The sequence below is a fragment of the Argiope bruennichi genome, chromosome 5 (assembly GCF_947563725.1).
Source record: "Argiope bruennichi chromosome 5, qqArgBrue1.1, whole genome shotgun sequence".
Taxonomy (NCBI): Eukaryota; Metazoa; Arthropoda; class Arachnida; order Araneae; family Araneidae; genus Argiope; species Argiope bruennichi.
The window spans coordinates 32,584,601-32,601,760 of record NC_079155.1 but is presented as its reverse complement, the minus strand read 5'-3'; the positions used below and the strand labels follow the sequence as shown (position 1 = coordinate 32,601,760).

Genomic DNA, 17,160 nt, shown 5'->3' with positions numbered 1-17,160 from the left:
TCAGGCCTATTAATAAGAGCATTAAAAGGTTTTGATTGTTATTCCATGAAATAATTAGCGTAAACAAATTATAAAATTGTATAATTATCAGTTTTTAATGATTGTTATCTGTTATTTAGTGAAATCTTCAAATATTTCATGAAATATCGTATTTTATACTTTAAGTAAGTAACAACAAAAATGTTCGCAATCAGAATTATTCGTTTACCAATTAGTAGGAATCTTTTACAAAATTCTTGAAATAGCAACGTTTTTTTTTTTTTTTTTTTTTTTTTTTTTTTTTACTCGCCCTGAAAAATACTTATTAATATTTCCTGGAAGAAAAACATAAGTTGAAGGAACTAGAAACTTGAGAATGAAAATAAATTCTGGTATTTTTATTATTATTTTTGAGTTTCGCCAAAAGATTAATGGAAAATCTTTACAACATTACATGATTTTTTTAAAAATTCTTTTCCCTAGTTGCAGACGATAATTGTAAATGAAAAATATTTCAGATACTGTGATATAGTTTGCTTCTTCTTGTTTATTTAGTTAATGGTTGGTCAACAAACCAAAACTTTGTGATTGACATTTTCCAGGGATACGCCTTTCATGTAGTCTGGTAGGCTGCATTCGCCCTTGAAGTAAGTCGGTTTCCGTGTTTCTACAAGCCATTTCAGACGGCAATCACAGCGAATTTCATTTCCTGCAACATAAATACAATATTCATTTATTGTAACTTTATGAAATTTGTATGTCGGAACATGCATTAGTATCGACATTTTTTTTTGCTGCCCAGCTAATATGATAAATTTCTTAATAAAAATTTGTTACACGAAATTTTATTTTACATAATATAAAATATTTTCCTCCGGTTTTCTATTGTACGTTCATGATGTTTTTAAAACATGTGTTTTGAATGTTATCCATAAGTGAAATCTGCAAAAGAAACGATGCCTTTTTTCACCGATTTTATAGTCACCGTAAAAACAAAAATGTCGTATGTCTAATTGTAACAACATTTGCTATGAAATTGTTAATGCGATATATGATTGTTAAATGTAGTCACAAAATGCATATATCGTTAATAGTTCCAGCTGTTAAATCAAAGTTCCGTACCGTTTGCTGCATGTGGCTTTTAATAAGTAGTTTTATTTCACAACGACAATATGCCACGATTATTCCTTAATTCAATTTCCTCGAATTTTTCTGCGAATATTCGTCGGAGCTGAAAGAAAAACTTTTTTTTTTTCATCTTAAAATTCAAAATTTTTGCATGAATTTGGAATTTTATGAAAAAAATGAATTCTTGAATTCTTTTATGAAAAAAAGAAAAAAAACCTTACCAATCTATTTTTATTTTATTAATAAGTTTTTTCTGATTCCTACAATTTTGAAAAAAAATTATTTTTTAATAATAAACTTGATAACTTCCGGACAAAATTCTACATAAAGTTGTTGTTACATATCCAAAATTGTTTATATTCAAATAAAAAAAATTGATATAAGTAAATTTTAGCATTTTCCAAACTAGAAATATATTCCTATCTTTAATTATTTAGAAATTTGATGACAATTCGAATGGAGAATTTGGTTATTATCGAATTATTATTTGGTTATTATGCGAATTTGGTTATTATCGAATTATTATTTGGTTATTATGCGAATTTGGTTATTTAACACATTTCTTAAAATTAATCTAAATATGCAAGATAAAAAATGAAATGTATTGTGCTGTTTGGAAAAAAAAAATTAAGATTTTTTTTCCTTTTACATCGACTTAAGATATTTAAAATATTTTACCTGATTGGACTTTCAATGCGCTATTAAAAAGTTTGACACGAGTTGTTTTGATATTAGTATAAACCAAGGTCTTAAATTTCTACCCACGTGTCTAAATGCCTCTATCAAAAATAGAATCGAGAATGTGCGAAATTATTTGAAATGTATTTGACAGAAAAAGATGACCTTCGATTAAAACTGCTCAAATGTTACCATATTAAGTTTAATAATATTTTTTCGAGAAAGTGAGTCATCTGATCTTTATAAATAGAGAAAATTTAACTTCATTTACAAAATTTTAGTATTACTTTATCATCAAACATGGACAAGTTTCATTTCAATTCTCGAATTTTATTAATTTGATTCTAAAAGTTTACTTATGCGTTAATTTAAAAATAATAATAATTTTTTTTTACCCATTCTGCTTGTATTTGATTAATTCAAGAGTCAGTCAATCATGATCTTATTTTTAAAATTTGCTCATATTTATACAGCAGCGATAAACGAATATATGAGAAAATGTATTTATTATATGATATAAGTCTTAGCGCTAGTATAATAAGTCATATTAACGCATGAACTCATAAAATAAAACTCTTGCAAGACATCTTAATTAAAAAAAAATTTTTTGCTATTATATATATTTATTTACTTAATCTAAAACATTTTCAAATAATATACAAATTAAATTCATACTTTTGCGAATATCCGTTTTATAGCAAATAATTTACACTTGGTGTATATTAAATTTACAATATTTGTAGTAGAGTAACTTCATTGTTTCGTCAAACTAAGCACTGATTTCATTTTTTTAATAAGGATATAACCAACAAATTAAGACAAATCAGGATTGTTCTGCTTTATATTTTGCTTGTACACCCTCATATAAAGATTCCAAAATGATTTGTACTCCATCTTATAATCAAATATTATTTATTCATTGACATATGCTTGATTGTCAAGACCTTAGCTCAGATTTAAAAAAAAATTTTTTAAGCAGTAGCCAGATTTATTCCGTTTGTATGAATGAATTTTTTTTTATCTGGATGGAATGGTATCGCAGAAATAAATAAAAAAATATGATTAAAACTATATTTAATATTTTCATTCGATTCATATGGCAACATGAGTGTCAAAAAATCTTTGCGTAAATCGTCTGTCTGTTATATCATAAATAGTAATGAAAATCGAATTTGCGTTGACATACGCGACAAAAGATGGACAAATACACAGATATAATTCTAATTTCTTTTGTGGATTTAAGGATGCCAAAATCGTCAAAAGTCAAAATTTTGTCAAGATCAAATCATGGCCAAGGTCAAGTAGAGGTCAAATATTTGCGAAATTTCCTTTATATGTATTCTTTATATATGCAGCAAATAATACTAGAATTCATGTTTGAATTTCTTTACTTAAATAATTTTTAATTTATTAAAATTAATGAATGATGCATTAAATTAACTTGCAATTAATTGATATGCAGTACAATATGGTAGCCAAACTATAAATTTCTTTCTGGTCACAGTTTGCCAAAGGGGGTATTCTACAAAATTCTGCAACGATGCACATTGGCAATATTCTTGAGTGCAATTTCTGATTTTGAATTGAAGATTGCGTCCATTTTGCGATCATTTTAATAGTTGGTAGCCGTAATCTTAAATCTAATCGATGACTGTAATTATAAATTTTAAAAATTGTATAATAAGTAAAGAAATATTATTTTATAAATATTTACGCCTCTCTGAAATTAAAAAGTTTTTAAGTAAGTAGCTTCTTGTGATGATTTTTTTAATTATAGTATTGAATATTTTAAAAAATAAAAAAGCGGAAATTACCAGTCATCATAAATGATTGTAGATTTTCGAAAAGCCACTGGAATGTTTCTTGGTTCAAAGTCATAAGTCTGTTGTTATTAATTTCCACGTCTTTTAAATTTGGCATGTTTGTAAACATGTCATCTGGGAGCGATTCCAACTTGTTATCACTAAAAAACAAAATTTCTAATTTATAGTATGAAAAAAAAATATTTTCAATGAAAATTTTATTTGAGGAATGAAGCATTTATAGATTATTTTTTTACAATATTATCAATTAAAATTTGGGAATAAAATGTTGTATTTGAAAATGGTGTGAAAAATGAATGTACAGGCATTCTGCTGTTGTAAATTTTTGTTTGTAACATGTTCTAGAGTCAGCACGTAGAACAATAGATTTAGGCTTTTAGAGGTATTAAATGCGTAAATGGTTTCTTGTTTACTCAATCCACTCAAGAAACATGTTAATCATAATGTTATATCAATATGTTAATTCTTTTAGATTAAAATTTCATTCTAATAATTTTGTGAATATATATATACTTTTATTAATTTATTTGGTAACCATCTTTAGCAACCAGTTGGTTCGCCGGAAATTTGGACGTGCTTACTTTCGATTAAATTTCTAATTCATGTCTTGATATTCGTGATTTTTCCAAGAAAATTCTTTTACGCTTTAAATCGTGGCAAACATCAAAACCGTTTTATTTTGATAGACTTACACATGTTCTCTTCGCTGTGCATATGAATCAACCTAATGGAATCAAGGTCTATGAAAGCATAGAGCTATTAAAAATGTAATTATCGTCACCTAACATCTAATTTTCTTGTACTGCATAACTGCACTTCAAACTTGCTTATACTTCTTGTAAACTGCAGATATTAAACAAAATTTTTCTTCCTTAGCTTTCAGCAATAGAAGAAAGAAATAAAAATTTCATGAAACAATGATAATGGTTTAAATCTCTATTCAATAATGGAATTCACACCTGAAAATTAAATAAATAAATAAAAGTTTCTTTAAAAAATTTTTTTATAAATTTCAAAAAAAAATGCACAAAATTAAACTGATCTCATAGGAACGAAAATTTTATAAATTTCAAAAAAAAATGCACAAAATTAAACTGATCTCATAGGAACGAAAATTTTCTAAATTTTAAAATGCATTAAAAAACTTAACACAATTCGATCTTCAGCAATAGAAGAAAGAAATAAAAATTTAATGAAACAATGATAATGGATTAAATTTCTATTCAATAATGGAATTCACAACTGAAAATTAAATAAATAAATAAAAGTTTCTAAAAAAATTATTTCTAAATTTCAAAAAATTAAACTGATCTCATAGGAAAGAAAATTTTCCAAATTTTAAAATGCATTAAAGCTTAACACAATTCGATCTTCAAACTAGAATTGTATTTGATTTCCTGCATTTATGAATTGATATCGAAGAGTTGTATGCTTATGAAATACAAGACCATAGAGACGTTGTAATGATAGAAGGAAATTGCGTAGAAGAGACATCTTTTAAATGAGTTAAAGTCGTTGAAGTCAGAAATACGCTTATTTTAATCTTGAAGCATATTTCTTTAAATAATGGGAAATTAGTTTATATCTTTCAGATTTATTTAAAATATACTCGAGGCATGATTATTATAAAAATAAAGCAGCGCCGGTCTTAATTGGTGAATAGAAATTAGATATAGGCGTAGGAAAAGCGCCCATTTGTCATAGATGCAAGGAAAGGAATTAGTTTGGAAAGTGAAACTAAAGAAATACCATTTCAGCAGTTTAAAAAAGGCTCTTGATTCTAGATGGTAAGGAAAACAACAACAACAACAAAAAAGCAAAACAAGCGGCTATATCTTTCGATTCTATATTTGCCATCTTGAACATGATTGGCTGTTCTGGTCACGTGATTCACTGACGTTTGTGGGATGAATCTCCTTTCAGTGAAATTAATCTTACAACACCTTTTATTTACTATTCTTCCATAATTTAAAGTTTCTCTTAACATTTCCATTAATTCCATTACTTTTTAAACAAAATAATAAAATACTATACATTTTTTATTTATGATTTCAATGAAATATATGCACGCTTCTGTAATAATTTCCGATACTTTAATTATTTTTTTAAAGATATTTTCTAAAGTGAGTAATTTGATTGTAAATATTATATGGTAATAAGTGGTTAGGCTCAAATCATGGTATCATCGCCAAACTTGATTTTTTTTCGATAATTCGCCAAATTTATTATTAGGCATAGCTTTGTAATTACATTTAAATATTTAAAATAATAACAAAAAGCAGTCAAACAGTTATATAATTCCAGTCACTGATCCGATATCACGAACTTTTATTTCACATAAAAGCTTATGCTATGGTTTGCTCCATTGCATAAGCTTTCACCCGCCATTTTAGAAAGAAATCGAAAAAACACTATATGTTTTGTTCATTTTCTGAGAAGAAAACTCACGAATAGAGCTCCCCAGCCACAAACTTTAAGCATATTTCGGAAATTTATGATGACATCTAAATACTCATAAATGGTCGGAAATCCTGTTGCTCTCCATTTCTAGATATATGCCAAAATAAAACTGTGGAAGTGCCCTTAACTTCAACGATTGAATCAATTCCGCCAATTTTCGTCGCCAAACATTTATTTCTCCAATTTGAAGTATTTTTAACCAAGCAGAAATTGATTGGCATGGCTAAACTAATTTTATTACTTTAGTATTTACTATACACAACTGGATGTGCACACAATACACAAAGTTGTTTAAGAAAATTGCGTTTTCATCATTTTAACTAAAAAGTATATTCATTTTAATCAATTCCGAAGAACATTGAGTATATCAAAATACCACGGAGAAAAATAATAAGTACAAGCGAAGTGGGAGAAAGCGAAAACGTTCTGTATCACAGTCACAGTTAAGTTACACAGTCACAGTTAGCTGTATTATTAAGTAAAAATAATAATAATACAGCTAACAATGAAAATTTAAGGTGGGTTTACACTCGACCAATTATAAGACGAACAGTAGGCCGCGCATGCGTAGAAAGGCTTAAAAATGCTGTTCGGTCGATGGCAAGTAATTGTCCCGTCGGGACAACAACATGCTGCTGTATTGTATTTTTTTTTTCTTACTGCACATGCATTTGTAGAATATGGCTTTTTTTTGGCGTGAATAAATTGATCATTTATCATAGATTAATGCCGACATCTTCTGATCTTTGTTCTTTCTGATGCGAGGCTGTTTTTTAAAATTTTATTTATCATTTTTTTCTATAGTTTTCCAAATTTAGGGATGTTGACACTTTTTTTTTTATTTTACCATGTTTCTTTGTGTAAATATCCATCATTTTAATAAGATACTCTGAGAAAAGGGAAAAATTCAGGGGCGCCAAAATGTCCAAACTTTATAGGCAAGCATGAAATTTCTGAATTTATCCTATGAAATTGCGGCAAACATAAATTAGTGCTGCTGCTTTGTCTTACTGGCCGTCCTATAACTGACCGAGTGTAAATTCACCTTGATTGATTGAAATGGGATGAGAATGGGAGTTTTGGCAACAAAGGCCGCTATCCCCTAATTCTAAAAGAGTTCATTCAATACACGTTAAAAAACTTCAGAGATTGGAGAAAGATCCGGAGATACTGCTTATTAGAAACAACTTTTTGAATAAACGTTTTGAATGAAGAACAAGAAAGAAGATCAATATTAAGTTTTGCAAAAAAGATTTGACCTATGATTTGCGTATTTGGAATAAAACAAGATGATATGCTTCTGGCGGCAACTTATCGTACTGGACAATATCTGATTTGAATGTTAGAGACAATTCAACTCTTGTTTCAAATCTTGTATATTCAGTTTATTTTCTTACTGCATAATTTCGTTACTGATGCGCGTCAACTGAGAATCTACACATATCTTCATGTAAATATTTATATTGTTACGAATCTGTGATGCTGCTTCCCAGCATTGTTGGTTCCATCATCAGAAAGACTGTTTTACAGTCATCTGTATTGGACGGAGTTCGGGTGTCGCGTAGGAGGTCCCAGAACTTGGCGACAAACTCGGCGACTTGGCGACGAATTTGGAGACTTTGGCGCCAAAATAGATTATACCCGAAACATCGAGAATTTTCCCGATCCGTCCATTGGGAACCGAGATACGCCTCGAAAGTTCCTGATTGGTTGAGAGGCTTCTAGCCCCGCCTCCTTACACCTGTTAAAGGAGGCAGTCTGCAGCTGCCGGAGGAGTAGTCGGAATCGACGTTGAAGAACGAGTCTTCCAGAGATTAGCAGAGCAGCGACGGAGTCAAGCTAGTGCTGAACTAAGCTGTGCGCTACTGTCTGCAGTAGAGTCTTGTTGTGTGCACGTCTCGGCTGAAGATAATTGTCTTCTCTATGCTGTATATAGTTGTCATCTTTGTGCTGTCTTGTGTGTCTTCGTGTAAATAAACGTCGTTGTTTTATTTTCTACTGCCGCTGCTGATTGAGCGTTCTCCACACCATATAACTTCCACACTATCCAAACGAACCCGGAAATTTCGTAACAATATATATATATATATATATATATATATATATATATATATATATATATATATATATATATATATATATATATATATATATATATATATATATATATATATATATATATATATATATATATATATATATATATATATATATATATAATATTATTTGTTGTGAAGCATGATGCAGTTTGAAGACAATGAAGATACTTTTAATTTCGTGACGTCGTTTTATTTCATTTTGAAGAAGCAAGCATATGTACAAACGATGCGCACACAGAGCGACACAGAAACGGAATGAGGAAAAGCTCTTGGACATTTTATCCCTGGTCTTATATAACCTATGATTTTGATAGGGAAAATATTTCTTCACAGTGCTAATGTATTATGAGATTTCGATAGGGATTTTCATTACAGGCGCGGAGAAGGTACGGGAAACACAGGGAGATTTTAAAAAAGAATTTGCATGATCAGCGATATTTTATCTCTTCACGCGCGGTGTGGGAAAGTTAGATTTAACTAATTCAACAATTTAACAAAGCTTCTCTTGAATTAATTAAGTAGAGACAGTGGAATTGAATCACGAAATAAGAGAATATTTTAGAATGAAGTTACTATGGGCTAAATTAAGATGAAGTTATTATGAAAATTAATTAAATTGAAATTAGAGTTAAAATATATATATATATATATATATATATATATATATATATATATATATATATATATATATATATATATATATATATATATATATATATGCGTGATTGCGTTGTAAATTAAATTAGTGTTTTTCTAAATCGCCACATCAAGATGGATACGTAAACCATACACAACATATCACTTCCCATATGTTCAATGTTATTTTCAGGATTTCAAACTTTGCAGTGAGGGTAATTGTGTAGTCCAAATCTATTCAACTGAGTTGGAGTTAAAATCCATCTTAATTAAAATTTATATAGTCAAACAAACAGTTAATAAATTAAAAAGAGTCTTATAATTTTGTTCTTGCCAATCCTCTACAGATTCCTTATTAATTAATGTTCACGAGTGGCATGCTCGTCACAAATAATTTCATTCAATGCTCTCATATTATTTATAAACAATTACCATAATCATCGGTAATTACTGATATTTAAATCCAAAAATTCTACTGTAACTCAATTTTCCAGAATATGTATTAAAAAATACCGAAATGCTTTCAACAGAGAGTTTCTTACCTCAAATCAATCATTACAAATTTAGAAGCTGGATCTGGCAACATAGCTCTGCTGATTTCAGTTATTTCATTGTTAACCAAACTTAACTGCATCAAGTTCTCCAATTTGCTAAAAGCAGTTGGATGAACGAAGGATATCTCGGCCTTGCTGATACCGAGGGACGTGAGGCTTTTGAGCGGAGGCATTTCTTGGTCGATGGAGTACATCGAGATGTCTACAATGTCGATAAGGTCGAGTTTGCGAAGGTTCTTCAGTTGAGACCAGTCCCACTGTGTGATGTAACGAGCATCAGAAGCCCGAATCTCCTCTAAGATGTCTTCGAGGCCCACGAAGGCCAGATCTCCGTCAGACAAAGACATGATTTGGGAATTGGCAAATCGGAGCTGTAATGTGGAACCAAAATCTTATGGAAGAGTTATTGAAATTGAAATGAAATAAAGGTTGAATTGAATTGAATGAAATAAATATTAGAAATTGATTTTTGTTTACGATTTAAAATTCTTTTGAAGCATTTAGAATTGTTACTAGTTTTTTTTGAGTTTTAAAAAGTAATTCGAAAGAAATCACAGTGATTTTTGCTCATTAATTAGTTAATTTAGAGGCAATCATTTATTAGACATAAAAGAGCTAGATGGTTTCATCGTCAAACTTGTGAAACACTCGCCAGCCTTAAAATGCATCTAAACAGCCACCATCTTGGTCAATAGGGGAAAAAAAAAATAAAGCGTCATTTAAAAAAAATTCAATTCTAATTTTTTAGGGTTGCAAGTGAGATTTTATGTATAACCTTATTTGGCTAGTTATCGCTTGAAAAAAAAACAATACTTTCTTATTACGTATATGTTAGATATTGCGATTAATGGAAAGCTAAAGGAGGATAGGCCTATCAAACTCAATTCCAGCCTTATTGGCTCGATATTAATAAATTTCTCTAATTTTTACTTTTTCGTATATGAAAAATAGAAAAAGTACTGTAACCATTATTACTGTACTGTATTTAATTCGTTCTCTCAATCTTGACGAATTATCGCATTTTAGACCTTCCTCAGTTCCAAAAACATATTTTTGGAAAATGCCTGTCTGACTGTCTGCCCATCTGTTTGCCATAAAGATAACTCAAAAACACTTTGAGTTAGACGTATGAAATTTGGTGTTCAGTCTTTACACTGAATGTGTAGATTTCTGTCTAATTTTGAACAAAATCCATCCAGAAGAAGTCCACCTGTCTGTCCGACTGTTCGCGTATAAGTTAAAACGATATTTGGAAGAGAGACCAGATGGATAAAATTCGGTTTACAGATATATCATTTATAATGTAGACACTTATCAAATTTTGAGCCAGGATTACAGACAGGATTGAGCCAAGATTACAAATTTACAGGCAGGAGTTGACTTCCAGTCTGTACTTCCAGAAACAAATAAACGCGATTGCTCAAAAGTTGCAAGGACTTAAATATATCAAATTTGGTATGGGATTTTGTGACTGCAATTGTAGTTATGTACCAAATACTCGTTTTAATCGGTTGGAAAAAACGCGTCTAAAACATGAATTCGAGTTATGGATACTGTTAACCGCATGCCACAGATCAGTCGCCAAATAAAAAGTCGCCAAGGATCACATGACAGGTTCAATAAAAATGCTAAATTCACACCAAAGGTAAATATTTCGTAACTATTGTACACCCGTGATATACAAGGTGTTCTTTGGCACAGCATTTTTTTAGAGAGAAAATTTTGGAGTGACTACTCCCACTTTTGTTTTTAAAGATTAAATTTTGAAGTTGGCAAGTTGGCGAGAACTAAGAAAGATCATTCTCCTTATGAGTTGTGAATTGTCTTCCAATTCATGTTCACGACATTGCTTAAATAATCTTAAGGTTATAACTGCATTGGTTCGGAGTGGTGTGAATAAGAAGTGTTTTTGTGAAACTTACTCTTTCAAAATGAGTTTTCACGAAGAGGTTGCTGGGTATGTACAGAAGAGCTGAGTTTATAATCACCAAGGAAAACATTTTGAAAAATTCCGTGCTTTTGATGGGGCTGATGAGTTCTTCTGCAGAAGTGAGGTTGCTGCACATCATCATGGGGCCGTCGCCTAGATCTTTACAAATGCATGGAACGATGTTTTCTTGATTTGGACAAAGGCTGGCAGCTGGTAGGATTGTCGACAACAGAGAAGAAATCAGAAGAAACAACATGATGCAATATTGATTGGCCTGCAAATATTTTATAAATAAAAAATATTAAAATAAAATGCTAAACTAAATAAAAATATATTATTTCATTATTAAAATTAATAATAAATAAAAAAATAATAATGCAGAAGAATTAAAAAATGATAAATTGTATAATTTTTTTAAAAAAAATAATTATATAAAATGTAAAAAATAAAATAAATAATAAATATAATTGCTTATAAAGACACAATACTAATTCTTTAATTTTAATTCCTCGTTTGTGCCTTTTCAATAGCCATGGAAATTAAGAATGATTGAAATAGTTGAACTGATTTAATAATCCGTTTTTTAAAAATAAATTTTTATTAGTATACTACAGAACGGAAATTTTAATTTTAATTATTTCTTCCTTTTTAATTTTTAATTCAGATTTTATTAATATTATGGTACTTTAAAATCAATATATTCTGAAATTTTCTACTAGGTGGCACCACTTCTATTGAGTCAAAATTCAATTAGAATTTCTAAATGATATTAAAATAAGGTATAGCTATCTAGAATGTACAAAATTTGAAAACTGAAATACTCATGAAGTGAGTGCAATATAGATTACAAAATTCTACTTTTTAAAGCATGAACTGTTATTTAAATAAAAGTATATAAAATTTCAGTTAATGAAATAAAAGTAAAATCTCCAAAGTTCTCAATGCATTCCAACATTATTCCTACTAATGGATGCCACATCTCTTTTTCTGAAGTTTAGATGGTTTTGCATAAATTTGGAAAGAATGTAGTATCGCTTCACAATGTCATTTTTTTAAAGTATAATTGAAAAGTTTTGTAAATACCAAAATTTATCATTCAAATAAAATTACATTCAAAAGAAAGAAAATATTTTGATTTGCTTGTGTAATTGATATATAAAAAATATTTTTTAAATTCAGCCTTTTAAATTATTTATTACTTTTTCAAATTTTAATATTTTTGTTTCATATTTCATTTATAGATTTATAGAAATATATTAAAAATAATTTTGGTCGTAAATTTTAAGATTAATTAAAAATTCATTTTAATATAGATTTTTTTTTTAGATTTCTGCAGTTAAAAAACGATAACTTTTAGCGGTTTCTGACAGGAAAATAGAGAAAAATACAGAAAAAAAACCCATTTAAAATTATCATTTGCAAAGATTGGATTTGGATCGAAAATAATTATCAAAAATATTTCCGAATTATCCAAAGCATACTTTTGAATTTTTAATGCACTGAATAGAAAGATAGCAGCAACATAATATGCCAATAAAATGAAAATCGTTATTTCGGTCTTTTTGAAAGCATGCTGTGCCTCATTATAATAATTTGAAAAGAATTCAGAATTTGTTTTACAGCTTATGAATGCTAAAAATGCCATATTTTTGCAATATTCAGATCAACCGGGAAGCAAGAGGGGTATAGATATCCCCGATAATAATCTTAGTGGGGGGCACTTGAACAAAACATTAGTAATCTTTTATATTTTTTTAATTTAAAGAAACAATCAAAAGAAGATTGAAAGAATAATGGTGTGCTTCCGAAGATAGTTACTCTAAATAAACCATTCATCACATTGAAGTTAAAAAATTCAACTTTTGTCTCTAGTGCCATGTATCCTTGCTATGCCATTGCGAATCGACTGTTAGGAAGAAGTTCAAAATGCATATTCTATTCCCTCAGCTACATGATTGTGCTGATTATTGAATTCCTGTTGGAAAATGAAGCATTCTTTTCCTTTCCTTGTTCGCCATATGGCTAATTTATAAACTTATACATGTATTTACGAAATGTTTTTCTTGTAAAAGGAAGACAGATGTGGGCAACTGGAAATCGCATTCTTAGTCTTTTTCGTGTTTAAGGAAAAATTTCAATATTTATATTTAGTTCCTGTTTTTCATTTTTTTTTTCTGTCTGTTTGCGTTTGAAAAGCTATGACCAAGTACCAGCGTAGTCCAATAAAGGACGGAGAAAACTGGAAAAATGGGCTGTTAGAAAGTATTCAGAACTTACATAACAATAGAAAAGAAGTTTGGTGAGAGAATATTTTCACATTCAACGAATGTAGAGTCAATATGAGAAATAAAAGGCCAATGCAACTCAGAAGTGAAAGTAAAACCTGCGGTCGAATGGTGAGAAAAATAATTGCTTTTAGAAAATGGGTAAATTGAAATTGCTACATACAGTAGACTCCCGATTATCCGCGGGCGGGTTATCCGCGCCTGCCGCACAAAGTTTTTTTTTTTTTTTTTTGACTGATTTTTTCAAAAAGGTGCAGTTTTACAGTTATGCTTTTGTAATTACATAATACATTACAGTATTAAAACAGTACATATGTATTAATTTTTCTGTGTATCCTTGACGCATCTCGTAAATACAAAGCACTTTTCTGTTTTCATTAACAAAATGCATTTTAGGTTAGTTTTGAGTGATATACTAAAATATTAAGCGTTAGTTAAACATTTCCTGCTGTTTATTTTACGTTTTATTGTACATAAAACGATTTTTCAAAGTTGAAATGACTGTTTTCTTTTTTGCTATACCCGTTTTTAGCTTTTTTCGGATTATCCGCGATTTTTGTTATCCGCGGCGGCCGCGCCACCCAATTCCGCGGATAATCGGGAGTGTACTGTATATATATGTTTGGAATTATATGTATTTTTTTTCTCTTTTCTTTCTATATTTAACAATTAGGATTCTTTTATAAATTTTGCGTTTTGGAAACATTATTATTTTGCCTAATGTTTAGAGTTTATAAATAGGTTTTTATTTTCGTTTTGTGTCATTGTTTTTCTTCTCTTTTACTTTGCTTGTTTTAGTAGTTTATTTTTGTTTTTTATCCTTTAACACCGTCAAGGTTTTCGTAAAATTCAAATAATTTTTGATTAATTTTATTGCCATTTGAAACTATTTGCTCTAAGTTGCTGTACTATATTTGTTACAGTTAGTATATTTTTGTATGTTATAATATTCATTTAAATCCATTAAATTTTAAGCACTGCAAAACTTATTTTTCATAGTTTCCTTCCATAATTTTTCTAAAATATTGTAAATTTTTATTTTATTTTAATGACTTTACTTCAGTGTGTTTCTGGTTTTCTTGCTGTAATATTCTCCAGGAAAGCCACTTAACATAAACCGGGATATTTTGTGAAAGTATTCACAAAAGTAGAAGAGATGACATTTCCGTCGATTAAACTCTAAATACATGCATATACGAATAGCAAACTAATCTTTCCACAAATTTTGGAAGAAATTAAATATTGTTATTTTATAAATAAAAATAAGCGTACTGATTAAGAAACCTTACGAATGGTACTTGATCATTTGCAGCATAAGATGATTGTTCCAGGAAAAATAATTCCGGTATTCAGATATCGCTTTCCGAAATTTCAGTACATTTTCTCAAAAACAGTTCATTGGCTATTTGTAAGTTGGTTTGAGGTATACTCAACATGAAGCTGGTAAAAATGTGTTAATAGAAAAATTGAGAAAATCGAAAAAATATTTCTATTTGCTATCTAATATCTGTTTGTAAAGTGACAATAAAGCAAAAAATTCTTTAAAATATCTCATACTTTTTATATTTTATGAAGTACAATGTAATAGAATGTGACATATATTGATCTTATCTACGGTTGATTTATTTTATTACTATAATTATAAAATAAAAGAAATGCATGCAATATTATTTATAGAAACTTTTTAAGTATCTGTTATATTATCATTTTTAAGAAGTTGACTTATAAAAGATAAATTGAAATTACTTACCATTTCGGACTAAATTCTTTGGACACTGTTATTACTACTATTTGTTGGACGATTATTCGGTTTTGCTATTTTGCATTCAAAGCAAAATTGAGATTAAAGTTATCGACCACCTGCAAAAGTCGCACGTTCAGCCCCTTTTATCAGCTTCTTTTTTAGATCATATTGTCATTTTTTTTTATTTTTACATAAACATCTTGAATTTGTCACAAAAATAAAGATCACAGTATAAGATGATCTTTTAAGATAATCTTTAAAAATTTAAAAGACATTCGAATCTCTAGGCCATAAACTGTATAGAATGTTTTGGCTTGATTCGTCTAATCTTATTTTGCTTTTTTAAATATGTTTCATATTATTTAACAGAGATCATACGTACCCAAAAATGTATTTAATGTCGTCTGTTCATACCTGATTAGAAATACAGTAACTTAAACAATAAAAAATATTGTTGCAAAATGTGTTCAAAAATGTTTTTTAATTTATTTAAATTATACGAAAATTAGTCCAGAAATGAAATTTACAATAAAATTTGCACAATAATAAAACAATTTTTGTGAATTTTTTTTTTGTACAATAATATTTTCCAATATTTCTGAAGAAAAATGTTGATAATTTAATGTAAAATTCGTAATTTCCCTGTAACACAATTTGTTTTTAAAAACTGCAAAGAATTTCTGTACGTTGATAATTTGAACTTGATAAGATAAAAACTGGCACAACTAAAAAGCTTTATATTTTATTTTTATACAGGTGTAAAAAGAAATAATTCATTCTGAAGTTAACAACAACAGCAAAACAACTGATGCAAAATTTAATTTTATTGTCAAATTTTTAAATTGAATTCTGTAACTCAAACAAATTATATAAACTGCTAAAGAAACATTTATTTGCGGAAAATTTTTAAAAAAATTTACAAACATTGTAAGTGGCAATTTAAATATGAGTTTATAATATTAAAAATGAATACAGCCATTTTTAAGAGTGGATTTCGAGCTTCTTCGTCCGTTAAAAGCAAGTTGAGAATCAATTTTTATGCAACAGAGAACTTGAAAATTAATTACAAAGTACAAAGACGTTTTTCAATATGAATAATTTAAACTAATTCCTTGTTTATTATCTTCTTTACGTGTTTTAAGTATTCTTAATTCCGCTTATCAAATAAAATTTTGACCAAGTCCCTGCCATTTGAACTCGCAATGCTGCGCATGCGCAATGGGACCAAAATTTTAATCAACTTCTTGCGCTATAATGACGTGATATCCGTGTTGCTATGCACACTTCATCCAATTAATTTATAGCACAAGCGAATAATAAAAAATCAACTATTTAATAAACTGTCAAAAATATTTCGTTGAAAAATATATGTGTAACATAAGATTGCAAATGAGTGGCAAACAGAAAAACAAATTGGGAATTTAGCTTCAATTTATTTTTCCATGGGAGGGCATAATTGATATAATGAAAATAACAATGGAATATGTCTGTTCGTACCGGAACATAAGAGGATAATTCAAGAAGTTTTTTCCCTCGATGTTTTTATTGAGATTCAAGAAAAAGAATAGTAGGTATGTTTGGAAGGAATTCCGTAGGCGATAGGGATTTTTATCATTTCGTTGGCAGTGTGAGAACTACAGTATTCATTTTTTTACTGCACATGTTAGAAATAATAAAAAGAAGTGGCATTCGGATCAGGAAATCAGAGAAACTTTTAGAATAAAGCAGTATGGTTTATTTAATATGAAGAATAAGAAATTAAATAGGATTTAAATTAGGTTAAGATATGTATTTGTGTGTGTGTGTTTGTGTGTAAACATAATTTTTTAAGCAGAGGCCGACGA

The 17,160-nt window shown here is 28.8% G+C and overlaps 1 protein-coding gene across 1 annotated transcript; it reads right to left on the bottom strand.

Moving 5' to 3' along the window:
* Window positions 1–356: 356 nt before the first annotated feature.
* Window positions 357–15,396, bottom strand: LOC129969233 (protein artichoke-like). The gene is made up of 5 exons (XM_056083693.1): window positions 15,323–15,396; window positions 11,280–11,561; window positions 9,346–9,728; window positions 3,600–3,748; window positions 357–688 (listed from the first exon to the last, which is right to left on the bottom strand). The coding sequence occupies exons 1-5, from the start codon at window positions 15,323–15,325 to the stop codon at window positions 546–548; spliced, it is 960 nt and encodes a 319-aa protein (XP_055939668.1). The 5' UTR covers window positions 15,326–15,396; the 3' UTR covers window positions 357–545.
* Window positions 15,397–17,160: the final 1,764 nt, after the last annotated feature.

Excerpts from the sequence above, each read along its gene's own strand:
- LOC129969233 (XM_056083693.1), bottom strand. Across the intron at positions 3,749-9,345 it reads TTTGTAATGATTGATTTGAG|TGATAACAAGTTGGAATCGC; the intron begins GTAAGAAACTCT and ends TTTGTTTTTTAG. Across the intron at positions 689-3,599 it reads ACAATCATTTATGATGACTG|GAAATGAAATTCGCTGTGAT; the intron begins GTAATTTCCGCT and ends TTTATGTTGCAG.